General features: G+C 54.7%; 2 protein-coding genes across 2 annotated transcripts; one reads left to right on the top strand and one right to left on the bottom strand.

Annotated features, from left to right (window-relative positions):
* Positions 1 to 570: 570 nt before the first annotated feature.
* LOC120412028 (nuclear pore glycoprotein p62-like) lies at positions 571 to 6,606 on the top strand. The gene is made up of 12 exons (XM_039572022.1): positions 571 to 907; positions 1,701 to 2,089; positions 2,325 to 2,435; positions 2,903 to 3,037; positions 3,219 to 3,323; positions 3,751 to 3,859; positions 4,014 to 4,158; positions 4,550 to 4,599; positions 4,720 to 4,854; positions 5,528 to 5,639; positions 6,032 to 6,098; positions 6,394 to 6,606. Exons 1-12 carry the CDS (start codon positions 609 to 611, stop codon positions 6,483 to 6,485), a joined length of 1,749 nt encoding a protein of 582 aa, XP_039427956.1. The 5' UTR covers positions 571 to 608; the 3' UTR covers positions 6,486 to 6,606.
* Positions 6,607 to 6,866: 260 nt separating this feature from the next.
* Positions 6,867 to 13,167, bottom strand: RBM41 (RNA binding motif protein 41). The gene is made up of 7 exons (XM_039572029.1): positions 12,985 to 13,167; positions 12,234 to 12,350; positions 11,933 to 12,125; positions 9,598 to 9,802; positions 8,300 to 8,676; positions 7,625 to 7,772; positions 6,867 to 7,261 (listed from the first exon to the last, which is right to left on the bottom strand). The coding sequence occupies exons 1-7, from the start codon at positions 12,990 to 12,992 to the stop codon at positions 7,104 to 7,106; spliced, it is 1,206 nt and encodes a 401-aa protein (XP_039427963.1). The 5' UTR covers positions 12,993 to 13,167; the 3' UTR covers positions 6,867 to 7,103.
* Between the last annotated feature and the right edge of the window lie 991 nt (positions 13,168 to 14,158).

Raw genomic sequence — 14,158 nt, 5'->3', positions numbered from 1 at the left:
TGCTGAAACAAGTTCCGAATTTAACATTGCCTGGTTTAATGAGACTTGTATGGACAGGTACATGTCCCTCGTCCCGCACTCCCGGCCTGCTGCCCCCGTCCCGCACCCCGGACCCGGTGCCATTGACACCGCACCCCCGGCCCGGTGCCCTCTCACTCCGCACCTCGGGCCCGGTGTCCCCGGTCCCGCACCCCTGTCCCGCATCCCCTGTCCCGCACCCCGGCCCGGTGTCCCCCCTATCCCGCACCCCAGTCCCGCACCCCTGTCCCGCATCCCCTGTCCCGCATTCCCGGTCCCGCATTCCCGGTCCCGCATTCCCGGTCCCGCACCCAGGCCCGGGGTCCCCTCCGGTCCCGCAGCCCCGCCCGCAGCCGCGTCCCCCGTCCCCACAGCAACACACACACGCCCCGCCCCCTCGCTCCAGAACAGCCAATCGGAGCCGCGGAACCGCGAGTGGCGGCCGCACTGACCAATGGCAGCCGAGAGAGAGGAGACCCGGGGGCGGGGCCGGGGCGCGGCGCGGTGACGCCATCGCGGAGCGCGCGGTCGCGGAACTGCCGCCGCGCCTGAGGGAGCTCGGCCCGCTCCGCCGCCGCCGCCGCCGCGCCATGAGCCAGTTCAGCTTCGGGGCGGCCGCGCCCGGCGGCGCCTTCAGCCTGGGCGCGCCCAGAGCGGCCGCCACCACGACCACGAGCGGCTTCGGCTTCTCCTTCTCCGCGCCCGCGCCCGCCGCCTCCTCGGGCGGCTTCAGCTTCGGCAGCGCGACGGCGCCGGCGGCGGGCGGCAGCCAGCCCGCCGGGCTCTTCTCCTTCAGCAGGCCGGGCACGGCCGCGCAGCCCTCCGGCTTCAGCTTCGGCTCGGCCAGCGCGGCCCCCGCGGCCCCGGCAGCCGCCGCCTTCCCGCTGGGGTGAGAGCCCGGGGGGCCGGGAGGGGCGAAGGGGAGGGGGGGTCCGGTCGGTGCTGAGCGAGGGCTCTGCCGGGGATTCTGCAGGGAGCGAGCCTTGGCTGCTGTGCCTGGCAGTTCCCAGCGCCCTGCAGTGATCGCCTCCTTGGGAAAGTGCTCGGCGAGCCCTGTGGCCCGTCCCGGCGGATGTTTTCATGGGGGAGCTCTTCCACGTGTTGGGAAGCAGATGTTCCACGGTTCCGTCTGTAACTGGGGTGGAGACGCTTACACAAGGGAATGCTAAAGCTTTGCTAACGGAAATAAAACGTCTGTGCCTCCTGACCCGAATCTGGAGTGCTCAGAATGTTTTCTCGGCAGTTTGGGAGTGATTTGTCCTTAAGGAAAGGCTGTGAGTTCTGAAGTGGTTCTGCAGAAGTGCTGCTGTCAAAGCTTGCCAGATGGGAGCTAAAAAGGGGACGAGCAGAAGAAACCCAGCCTTGTGTAGAGGGAGCAGAAAGGGTGATTATGAGCTGAGAGAAGGAGCAGCTTCACTTATGCTGCCATAAAATGGCCTGTGGTGCCTGGCAGAGTTGAGGTAGTGAAGGGAGAGGCAGTAGAAAGAGCCCCGACAGGGGATGGCAGATGACAGCAGCTGACAGTCTGTTGTCAGAACAGGAACACAGACGTGGCCAGGTGTGCATCTCTTTGAAAGGAGGCTTTTGCTGTCAGCAAAAGGTCAGGGAGAAAGGCAACTGTGTACCTGAGTGCATGTGTATCTCAAGCAGACTGGCTTTTTTTCTTTTCTTTTCTTCCCTAGGGCAAATACTCCAAAAGTGAACTTTGGAGCCAGCACTGCCACTCCAGCTGCTGGAATCACAGGGGGCTTTTCTTTTGGTGCCCCAGCTGCAACCAGCACGCCCTCGAGTCAGGCAGCAGCTCCGTCTGGCTTTGCCTTTGGCTCCGCTGGCAGCAGCAGCAGCAGCAGCACGGCTCAGTCTGGGACAACAGGAGGGTTCACCTTCTCCAGCGGCACCACGACTCAGGCGGCAACAGCCGGGTTCAGCATCGGCACCACGGCTCCGCAGGCGACGTCCGCAGGGCTGACCTTTGGCACGGCCCCTGCGGCTGCTGCCACCACCAGCACGGCCACCCAGGGAGCTGCCACCCCGTCAGCAGCCCCCTTCAGCCTCGGGGGGCAGCCCGCAGGTGGGTGAGCAGGCTGGGGGTGCAGCTGCAGGCTGGGAGCCTTGGCCATGGGGGGTATCTGAGGGTGCAGTGGAGGAGCTCTGCAGCCTCTGCCTTCTGCTGGGGCAGAATGGAGCGAGGGCTGGAGCCAGAGGTGTTTCTCCTCGGCCTGTCCAGGGTCTGCAGTGCTGGGGAGCAATTGCTCTTTAAGCCTGTAGGAAAGAAGTCCATCTTTGCCTTTTGCTCCTGCATCCAGGTCTAAGCTTTGGGGCACTGCCTTTAATAGCAGCCACGAGTACAAGCACGGCAACGCTGAGCACAGGTACCAGCCAGGCACCCACCCTGTCCTTTGGAACCAAGCTTGGAGGTAGGAAGCTGGTTTTTTTGGGAAACAGTTCCTCAAGGCTTTGTGAAATCTGATGCACTCCTGGCAGTATTTGTCTATTGGAAGTAGACAAATATCTCATGCTGGGGTGTGGGAAGGGGCCAGAAGCGTTTGTTCCTCTGAGCTTACCCTGGCAATGCTGATCTGGGACAGCTCCTAGAGCCATTGGACAGCGTGTCCTGTATTTTTCATTGTGTCCCACGGGCCAAATTCTGTTCTGTACTTGTTTGGGGAGCACAGTGGAAGGGAGGCACAATCCTAAAGGGCAAATTGGGAAAGAGCGGGAGCGGAGGGAGAGTAAGAGGCAAAGGGAGTTAAAATGCTGACATCCCCAAGAACCTGGTGTAGCCGGGCAGTTTGTGTCACCCTCTCTCTCAGCAGCGTTGTTGTGCAGCGGGTGGGAGCTCAGTGAGCTCTGCTTGTACAGATGGAGCTGTTTCTCTCTGCAGTCACATCCACAGCTGCCACAACGGCCTCCACCAGCACCAGCACCACCTCAGTGCTGGGCTCCACGGGGCCCACGCTGTTTGCGTCCGTGGCCACTTCTTCAGCCCCCACCTCGGCCACCACCACGGGCCTCTCACGTGAGTCTCTCCAGGCAGGTTTATCCCTGGGGGAGTAAATGAGCAGCGGGGCTGCTGCTCCCTGTGGGTGCTGGAGCTGCTGCTGCTGCAGTGGGAGGGGGAGCAGGCTGGGCACAGCTTTTCCAAGGGGCCCTGCATTTCATGGGTTATGCAACGCCTTGATGGTGTCTTCTCTTTACAGTTGGTGCCACTTCCACTGCTTCCACGGGGACAGCCAGCCTGGGGACACTTGGGTTTGGATTAAAAGTTCCTGCAACAACAGCTGCCACAACAAGCACTGCCACTGGTAGGAGTGAGATGCTGAAAGTCGCTGAAGAGAAGGGAGCCTGACTTGTGAGAGTAGCAGCAGAGCAGTTGTGATTTGTAAAGCCCTCGAGTCACTGAAAACAACAGAGTCTGTCTTTCTCTGATGCTTTTCCATCTCTTTGTGAAAACATAGAAGTTCTGTCATCCACTGCAAGGGTTGCAGGGGAGGAACTGGGTGTGCGCTGGTAGTTATGGGTTCTAACAGTAAGACTTGAGGGGATTGAGAAGGGCGTGGGCTCGGCATGTTTTCATTCCCTCCCTGACAGAGGTGGGATTTGCTGTTGGTCCCTTCAGAGGGATCTGTTGCAGCTCCTACAGCCCTGGGCAGTGCACCCTGGACCTGCTCTCAGTTTGTGAGGTACCAGGTGCGTCGTCCTCTGTTGCTTGACTTGAATCTCTTCTTCCAGGGACCACATCTGCTTCTGGCTTTCCTTTGAATCTGAAGCCATTGACTACGACTGGTGCCATTGGAGCTGTGACCTCCACAGCTGCCATAACCACAACCACCACAACCAGGTGGGTGTTTGTTACCACTGACCCTTTCCTGCCTGGGGCAGGAGCAGCTGCAGTGCTGGTGATGGGATCTGGAGGAGGAGGGGGAAATGAACGCTTGCTGTCGTGTTTCTCTTTCCTGACCTTGTGCCCTGTGCTGGCCCTCGCTCCCTCTCAGTGCCCCCCCAGTGATGACTTATGCCCAGCTGGAGAGTTTGATAAACAAGTGGAGCCTGGAACTGGAGGACCAAGAGAAGCACTTCCTCCATCAAGCTACACAAGTCAATGCCTGGGACCGGATGCTGATAGAGAATGGAGAGAAGGTGAGGTGACCCCCACTGGAACCTCATTCTGCTTGCTCAGGTCCTTAAAGGCCTCAGTGTTACAAGCCATCGAGTGGGACCTTCTGCCTGTAAAAGAAATAGATGTGAGCTCCACCTGGGTGCTTTTCACAACCTCTCTGTGTGTTCTGGCCTTTAGGCCTTGGTGTTTGGAAATCTGTTCTGTGACTTTGCTCTGTGCTACCAAGTTCCCTTGGGGGGGATCATTCCAAGCTGAACCTCCCTTATTCCATCTTTGGTCTGTAAATCTTTATGGAGCCATCTCTTGTTTCTAGCAGAACTTGCATGGTGCTGCTTTCTCCCTCCCACCTCTCTTCTTTGCTGAGCTGACTTGAGAGTTTCCAAAGTGTAATGAAATGTCTTCTGTTTGCAGATTACTTCGTTACACAGAGAAGTAGAGAAGGTGAAGGTTGATCAGAAGAGGTAGGAGACTGCGAGCACTTGAAATGATTTTCTTTCTTCTCTGCGTTGTCCTGCCGTTGTGTGACAGCTCCGGAATGTCTGCAACATGAAAGGGAAGCAGTTGGCATTTTCTCTTTTCAGACTGGATCAGGAACTGGACTTCATTCTGTCCCAGCAGAAGGAGCTGGAGGACTTGCTGACCCCTCTGGAGGAGTCTGTGAAGGAACAGAGCGGGACCATCTACCTGCAGCACGCAGATGAGGAACGGGAGAGGACGTGAGCACAAATCTGCTGGGCATGGGGGATGAGCAGTGTCCTGTGGTGATATCAGTCAGCAGGAGGCAGAGCTGGGATGTGTGACTGTGTTGAACAATGAGTGGCTGTTGTCAGATAATTAATCCTGTTTCATGCATGTCAACTTAGATTTTACTCATTAGAAACTAGAACAGTGAGTGGAAGCCCTTGAATCAGCATGAAATGCTCTTTGGATGTTGGTCTAATCAGCTGTTTTGGAAGAGGTTACTAATTTTGGCATAATCTCTGAAAGTTAATGATTCTTCACTGACAGAAGTGGTGAGAGCAGAGTGAACTATGTGTGGCACCAGCATCCTCATATGCCTTTAGTGATGCATCATTACAGGCTAATTAAGGGCAGTGTTTTTCTGGTTCAAGAGATAAGGAATCTTGAAGAATCCAGGTTCACTGCTTCCTTCAGTTCTGACAAAGCCTTCCAGGAAGTCCCCCCACTCTCTTGCTTTTCTTTCTCCGTGTGTAGATCAAGGGCTTGGGAGGCGCTTCATGTGGGTGATGGAGCCTCTCTGGGTGCTGTTCCTGGGTCTTTTCCAGCCTTGGCTGCAGATGTGGAAGCTCATTCTGATTGCCCATAGCTGGTGCAAGTCTTCAAAGTTCTCCTCAAACCTTCTGATCTTGGTTCTTGTGTGCTCTGCAGCTACAAACTGGCTGAAAACATCGATGCTCAGCTGAAGCGCATGGCACAAGATCTGAAGGACATCACTGAGCATTTGAATACAACACGAGGCCCTGCAGACACGAGCGACCCGGTAAATGCAAGCTTCTATTTTTATTTTTATTGATACGTATTAAATTGGTCTTGATGCTCCTTATGACTTTACTGAGCAGCTTTTTTTCAGTAAAAATTTCCCTTCAGCATTTTTCCACGTTCATTTTTAATTTTGCCACTTGAAGCCAAGGATGTTGAATGTTCTGCTGGTTCCTTGGTCTCAGTTAAAATAAGCCAAAGCCACAGACACATAATCTAAACTATGCAGTCTTCTTGCTGGTAAGGAGAAGCAAAGGAGCAGGGCTGCTGCACAGGCTTCCCTGGGCAAGTGGCTGCTGGCTTAGGGAAGCTGTGCAAGGAGAAACTTGCCCTTGACTCCTCTTAGTGTTCATGCAGTGTCACAACTGACTTGCATCTTCTCTCTCTGCTCAGCTCCAGCAGATCTGTAAGATTTTGAATGCACACATGGATTCCCTGCAGTGGATTGACCAGAACTCAGGTGAGATTTCTCCTGCAGCCTTTTGGGAATGTGAATGGAAAGCAGGAGCACGGGTGTGAGTGTTTGTTGTTCATCCCTGAAGCTGCCTGAGGAGTCTTCCTCCTCACCTTCAATGTCACTGTCCCTTCTGTGCTGAATTCTCCTGCTGTGCCTCATTAGAGGCCTCTGCTGAGAAGTAATTCCTGGCAACTGCAGCTGTTTTACCAAAAAAGCCCTGCTTGAATGTTTTTCTTTCTCCTTCTGCAGGGTTGTGTTCTGGGGTGACTGTGACATTAATCCCTTGTTTCTCCCACAGCTGTGCTGCAGAGAAAGGTGGAAGAGGTGACAAAGGTTTGTGAGAGTCGCCGCAAGGAGCAGGAGCGCAGCTTTAGGATCACGTTTGATTGAAACAGTCCCATGTTCAAAGGATGAACACAAAACCTCCACAGAAATTAGAGATGTTTGAGGTCTGAAATGAGGACCTGGCTTTGTTTCTTTTCTTGCAATAAAATGTGTTGTTTGTTCCAAAGTCTTTGTTGTGTTGGGCAGGAGAAACTGCATGAAGTTTGTGGGGGAAGTGTGTGCTCTGTGCTTTAGCTGTGCCTGCAGACTGGTGGGATACAGAAATGCTGCCTTGGAGGGCTTGGGGCAGTCTCTTGTCGCGGGGGGAGCCAGCAGAGCTGGGAGGCTCCCAGGGCTGAAGTGTGAACACAGGCCTGCAGCAGCAGAATGCAGCACCCTCAGCTCTAGCAGCCTTGTGGACTATAAACATCAATAAGCACACACTAAGGAAATACCACAATAAGTGCATTTATTCACCTAGCTTCTTCCCTCCCTCTTTGCCACAACCGGCTGCAGGCAGTCCCCTCTCTGAAGCAAGAGCCCAGTCCCCAGGTCTCTCTTCCACACTCTGAGATTGCTGGACCTGCACGTTGGCTCCCAAGCGTCCTTCATTGTCCCATGTTCAACCACAGAGTTCCCCCAGCTCACTGAAATCCACAAGGCTGCTGGTTCTTTCTCCACCCCTCACGTGGCAGGAGGGTTCTCTGCAGCCGAGGAGCTGGGGATGGCAGAGTCAGCCTCTGGCAAATGCTTCCTGCTTTTCCCAAAGGCGATCACCAGGGGCTTCCCGTGCAGCTTGTATCCGTTCAGCAGCTGCAGCGCGCTCTGGGCCGCCTCCGTGTCTGCAACAAGAGGGCACAGTGGGCACAGGGCACCCAGCAGGTGCTGGCACAGGGACAGAGGGTGTTCCTAAGGGTGCACCCATATGATGGCCCCACAGCCTGCTCTACAACTAGTGTGGTGTGGGGACCCTCCAGCAACACTGACATGCTGAATAAACACTGCCCGTGACACACCACATCACTTCTGCCCTCATACATCCTCTTCCAACCCAGGGGAAGGACTGTGGTATGATAGAAGAGAAAGGAGTGAATTCCCCTGCTTCTCCTTGGAGAGCAGGCTTGGCAGCAGCCCAGTGCCCTGCAGGAGGATGTGACACCTTTGGGAGTCAGGGAAGAACTGAAAGGCACGAGGCAGCAACTCACCAGGGAAGGTGATGAAGGCCTGATCCCTCATCCGGCCGCTCAGGAGGCGGAATTGGATCAGTGGGCTGTCCTCCTTCTGGAACCGAGCAAACAAGGACACCAGGTCCTTCATCGTCACTCGGGGGCCCAGGTTCTTCAAATACAGCACCTGTAACAGAGACAGAGGGTCAGTCAGCCTTTGCCATGCAAAGACACCTTTCAGCCTGGTCCCAAATCTGTACAGCTCCAGGGTGTGAATTAGCTCAACCCTCACACCCAAGTGCTAATGATAGCACTTGGAGGACAGGTGGCTGTACAGAGAAAGGCAGCTCTGAACTCAAGGCATCACCCTGCTTGCCTGCACCAAGTGCTGACAGTTTCAGTTATTTATAAAATGCAACAATCTCCAGCTACCAGATAGGCACAGTTTGAGTAAGGTGACAGCAGGCCTCAGCCAGGCCCAGACAGACAGAGCACATCTTGACAGGTGACCTGCTGGAGCCAGGGAGGGCTGGGCTTACTCTTTCCCAGGCTGGTAACTTCCCATCAGAGCCCAGAGTGGAGGCTGCTCTCCCCCTTGGCCTGGAGAATCAGCCGAGCAACTTCAAGGCAACAGCAAAGAGGAGCCTTTGCCTACTGACACAGCTTCAGGGCATCCTGGTGAGCAAGGATAAACCCTGGTTCACCTCAGCTTACCTTGCTGGGCTCCCCTGGATGGTAGGATGAGAACCTGGGTATTTTCCGGAGTTCTTCCTCTGACAGGCGGTTCTTGAGGATCTCCTCTTCTGGGACAAACTCTACGGGCTCTTTGATAACCACAGGCCTTGGAGGGGACTGGTGGGGCTGTGTTGCAGAAACACTGGGACTTGCTGCCTGTTCTGCCTGCTCCTCCTGGTCTGGAAGGGATGACTCCTCAATCACAGCCCTGTGTGGGGCTGGGGAAGGGGACAAGCAGGGGTCACTTGTAGCACACTGGACTTTTTCAGGGCATTTCTTGCTCAGCAGTTCTTGGTAAACACTCTCCAGCTGAACCATAGGGTCCTTTTCATCACTTCCCCTCTTCTGAGTGTCATCTAATTCATAACAGAGAAACGTGGTAACTATCACCAGTAACCTGGAAAACACACGGACTGCAAGAAGAAACAAGGGAGAAACCCTGTTTCACCCCAGCCTCCATGCCCAGGCCCTGCACATTGTTTAGAACAAGAGCAGCCCCAGCAAGTGCTGGTCCCTCAGCTCAGGATAAACCTGCAGAGAGCAGCAGCTCCACCAGTGCTACATCAGAGCTCTTCTCTTCAGAGATGCCCTCACTTGCTTATCTGCAGCCGCTTTTCAACACACCTTCCTCCTCCTGCATGCACAGCCAGGGTGGGCCATGCTGCCTTCCTGTACCTCTACATGGAATATACATTTTTTGCTTCCAAGGATATCAGATTAAGCTCCTGGGTTTAAAGAAGGTCCATGACATGGACTGATCAATGGTCTTTTTAAATTCTATTTAATGGAAATGAGGACAAATGTGAGACCAGCATCTCCCAGCCTACAACTGGATCCAATTCCACTTCAGGGAGGAGGCTTTAACAAGTCATTCTTCCTCTTACCTGCTCTGTGCCTTTGCTTCCTTCACCCCCTGCAGTTACCTCAGAGAAGGAACAATCTCCAGTCCCACACAGGCACTTTGTGTAACTCAGACCTCGAGGCTCTACCAAAGCATAACCCTGGCTCCTCTCCCACACCCCGAGCTGCTCTGCACTACATGCAACACATCAAGGAGATCCACGCTCTCCAGAAATGGACTTTAAAAGCCTCTATATTAAACCCTTCAGAGAACCAACTCTCTGCTCCTGTAAGAGAAGAAAATATCTCCTCCCACACAGCACCAAAGCAGAGCCACAGCTTCAGGGACAGAAGGCCAGACAGAAATGTGTTGGGCTCCCACACAGCCTGGCTCTCTGTGCTGGAGCCAAGGCAGGAAGAGCCCTGAGCCCACAGACCTTCGTGGTAGAGGGCCCGGAGGAAGGAATGTCGGTCTGTTCCCTGGAAAAGGGCGTTCTCGATCTCCATCTCCCGCCGGCTCAGCTGCTTGCTGCCCGCAAACCTCTGCGGCAGCGCCAGGATGCGCTGGCGCTCCTCCAGCTTCTCCTGGATGGCATGGAGCCGGTCCTGCGTGGCCTCTGGGGCTGCCCCCAGCCCAGAGCCCTGGAAAACAAGCACGGCTTGGCTCAGGAATGGCACGGCTTGGCTCAGGAACGGCACGGCTTCCTTCTCAGAGCAAGTCAAATGTCACCGCCCCAGCCCTGCAGCGGGTGCAATTAGGAACCATCCCCCAGGGCACCCAGAGGTCCTGCCACTGCAAGGGTAGGACAAATACAACCACACAGCAAGCTCAGTTCTTGAGGGAAGTGGAGCAACAGCTCCTTTCTCATGACCTGCCTGTGCTGCTTCCCTCTCCCCGGCCTGTGTCCCTCTGTCCCTGCAGCCTCTGACAGCTACAGCCATTTTCCTTCAGTGACTGCACAACCCCCCTTTGGCAATTCTCTCCCCATACCTACAGCATCCCCGAGCTCAAGTTTCCACCACGCTCTTACTCTGAGACCCTAAGGTTTATGCTGAGGATTAAACCCTGACCAGCACCACTGAGCCACGCAGGAACTGCAGCACAGCCCTCACAGCTCACCTGCGAGGAGAGAGCACCCCTGCATAAACAAACCTCACTGCATGGGCCACTCCAAAGCACAGAGACACACCCCAGCTGCTGAAAGGGCATTTCTGCTCCCCCCTCGATCAGAACACAGAGAACAAGCTTTTATGGGGCTGCGGGTGGATTTTCTGTCCTCAAATTCAGTTTGAGAATCACTGTGGCAGGTCCTTCTGCCTCGGGCAAGAAACCAGGCTTTCTCCCTGCACTGAGCACAACCTAACAAAGACTTTCCCGTGGTACCTCTGCCCCACATCTGCACGGCTTCTTCCATTCACCATTTCACAGCTTCCCTGAGGCACAAAAGGCTGTTTATACAGAAAAGCAATTCCCGGAAATCATTTGTTGTACTTTGTTTTCAAAAAAGCTGCACTTAGGAGCTGAAAATAAAAATAAATAAATAAATAAATAAAAATAAAATAAAAAGAAATCTGCACTCAGTACTTTCCCAAGAGCTCCCCAGGCAATCTGAAGTCCTCTCTGTCTCAGTTGACATTACTCATCACTCGTGGTGGAATCTTTCACTCAAGGCCTCCACGTACAAAGCTGCACATCACTACCTGACTTGGGCTTTCTCTCTAAGTATTCTTCTCTCACAATCTGTAGAAGACATACCCTGATGTCACCATTTTTTCTGTCAGAGCAGTGTTTTCCATACTAATCTTTATTTGTGAACGTCCCAGAATTCATTTCATACTAAATATAACAGCTGGTACTGCTGACATTCATTTTCATTCTTAAATTAACACCACCCCTCTCTACACCAAGCTTTAATCAGGCCTGGATTTAACCAGGGCTGGATTTGCATTTAAACACCAAAGCAAGTGATGACTTCAGCTGAAAAGAGGCAAACCCCTGATTACCACAGACAACTCTCTCCTGCACACAGCTATCACTCAGGAACAGGAGACAGAGGGAGGCCAAGGATCAGCCCAAGTCCTGTTCTGCGTCTTCTAGTTTGGCAAATTAAAAGCAGGACACTCCAGTGCACCTGACACAGGACAGCCACAAAAGCCTCTTGTCTCTGGAAAGTGAAAGAAAGGGGTGAAGGTAGGGGAAGAGGAAAAACCTGCTGGAACAGCACCCAGGGAGGAGCCAAGGCACTGCCACCACACACACACTCAGTCTGACAGCTCTGCACTGCTTTCATGTGGCTGTCCCAGGGCCCCTGAAGCACCTGCAAGCCCCAAAGGAGAACACACAAAACCCTCCCTGCAAACAGCCATCCCAAATCGGGAACGGGATCCAGGGATGCATCAGGATACTCAAAGGAGGATGTTGAGGTGCTTTGAAATATTTCCTTCTTCTTCTCTTCTGGCATTTAAATCCTTCATACACAGGTATAAGCGAGTGGAAGTTTTTGTTTGAGATCAAGGCAGAGGCAGGAATATCCTCATGTCCTGCAGTGTTCCACAGGACCCACTCCTGTCCCCAGCACATCTTTTAACACTGACCATCCCACGAAAGAAAACAGGCCAGAAGAAATGTAGGATCGTGCTGGGCTAAAGGCAAGGGACACAACGAGCGGCCATTCTTTACCACACAGCTTACAAAGGACTGGAATTTTCTACCAGAGTGCCACAGGATCAGAGGGACCTGACCACACTCAGATGGGAGCAGAGCATGCCCACCTTGCTTGCTGAAGCCTGGTTCTTCCAGAGCAGAATCTCCGAGTCGGAGAGCCCCAGTTCCCGGAGAGAGGAGGTTTCTTTGTCGCTCTCCTGCAGGGCCTGGAACTGCGACAGGGTCAAAGCCCCCGCAGCCTCTTCCCCGAAAGGTTTGTAAAAAGCTGCAGGGGCAAAGCATCTCCGCTTGGACTTGCACCTGTGAGCCAGAGCAACACAACAGCACAAACAGCTCAGCACTGAGGAGCTGGGGGACAGCAAGGGGCTGGTCTCTCTCAAACCACGCCTGGGCCAGGTGAGGACTTACTGCTCGATGGAGACAGTGGTGTCGAGCTGGTGGTGAAGGAGGCTCTTCAGCTGCCTCTCTCCTTCTGTCTCCAAGTCTTCCAGGAGAAGCTCATCGCTGGACAGGCTGCTGTTCACCCTTGGGGCACATAGGCACAGCACAGGCGCGGTCAGTAAGGCAACGGGGGAAACCCTGCTCAAAACACATCCTTGCTACAGCTCCTCTACCTTTTTAGCTGATTTAATGGGATTTAAAGAACAAGGAACCAAAACTACTTGACCAAAGCTCCCTTTAACATTACTAAAAAAGTCAACAGATTTGGGACTACTTTGAGAATGTTAAAGTACCCCAAGGAACCTTCGGGTGTTTTTGTATTGGTGGGGGGCTTGTTTGTTTATTTTAAGATCGCATGCAATCATTTTTATTGACCGAAATCGTTTCGCATCAGCATCTAGACAGACACTGCCAGTTTCAAATGAGTCAAGGAAGAAAGAAAGGAAACCGTGACGCTGAAGAGAAACTGTGAATTTCAGCAGCGCTTTTCCCTTCCCGGGGTCACCTGCTTGGGAGCAGAGAGACCCCAAATCCACCCACCCCACACCCAGACCGGGCGGCCGGGACCGTGCCGCGCTCCCGCACCGCCCCCTCCGGGCCCGCACCGCTCCGGGACGCCCCGCAAACGGCGACTGGGGGTGGAACCGAGCCCGGGCGGTGACCGGCGGAGGGGCCGAGCCCGTGAGGGCACTCTGGGGACCCCGGGAACCCCGCTCACCGGCGCATGGCCCCGCCGCTCCGCCGCTCCGGACTCCAAGGCCCGGCAGCGCCCGCGGTGCGCGGGGAGCGCCGGGAGCCGCTGCCCGGAAGGAGCGGCCGGGGCGAGCGGCGCGGCTCGGAGCAGCCCCTGACCCGCTGCCTTGTCGTGGGCTGAGCCACCCAAGGCTGCGGGTCAGGGGCTGCTGTCGTGGGCAGCCCCCGAAGCCTCTCGCTCACTCCCCTGTGCAGCTGGGTTTTAATTTATTGCAGGGTTCAAGGGTTGAGATAAGGACCGGAAGAGATCTGTCATCAAATGCCGTCACGGGCACAACAGGCTCGACTTAGAGATAGAAATTAAGTGTATTACTAACTAAATTAGAGCAGGGTAATGGGAAGTAAAGTCAACCCTTAAAAACACCTTCCCCCTCAGCCCTCCCTCCTTCCCAGCTCCACCTCCTACCCCGGCGGCGCGGGGAGGCGGCGATGGGGGTTTTGGTCAGTTCAGCCCCCGGGGCTTCTCCTGCTGCTCAGGGACAGGAGTCGTTCCCTTGCTGCACCGAGGGGTCCCTCCCACGGGGGACAGTTCTCTGTGGACTTCTCTGCTGTGAGTCCATCCCACAGGCAACAGCCCCCCTCAAACTGCTGCAGCATGGGTCACTGCCAAGGAGAGTTCATCAGTCTTTCAAGGACAGGGCACCTCTACCTCGGGCTCACAGCCTCCTCTCGGGCATCCGCCTGCTGTGGAATGGGGCTCTGCATCCCCGTGGTCCTCCAGCGGAATCGCAGCTTCGCCATGGTCCTCACCACGGGCTGCAGAGGAATCTCAACCCCAGCACCCGAACACCTCTTCCCCCTCTGTCCTTCTCCATTCTGACTTGGTGCCTGCAGTTGTTCCTCTCACATGTTCTCACCCCACTCTTCTCGGGCCACAATTAAAATTGAGCCAGAATCATATTCTTCTTTCTTATTAAACCTGTTTCACAGAGGCATTACCACCATTTCTAACTGGCCCAGCCCTGGCCAGCAACATGTCCGTCTTTTGGAGCCACCAGGGATTGGCTCTGCCAGACATGGTGGAAGCTTCTGGCAGCTTCTCACAGAAGCCACCCCTGCAGCCCCCTCCCACTACCAAAACCAGGCCGTGCAAAACCACGCAGAGCCCTCCAAGATAACACAAATGCTATCTCCCCAGT

This window comes from Corvus cornix, chromosome 4A (genome assembly GCF_000738735.6).
Source record: "Corvus cornix cornix isolate S_Up_H32 chromosome 4A, ASM73873v5, whole genome shotgun sequence".
NCBI classification, from domain to species: Eukaryota; Metazoa; Chordata; class Aves; order Passeriformes; family Corvidae; genus Corvus; species Corvus cornix.
This window is presented reverse-complemented; position numbering and strand designations above follow the sequence as displayed.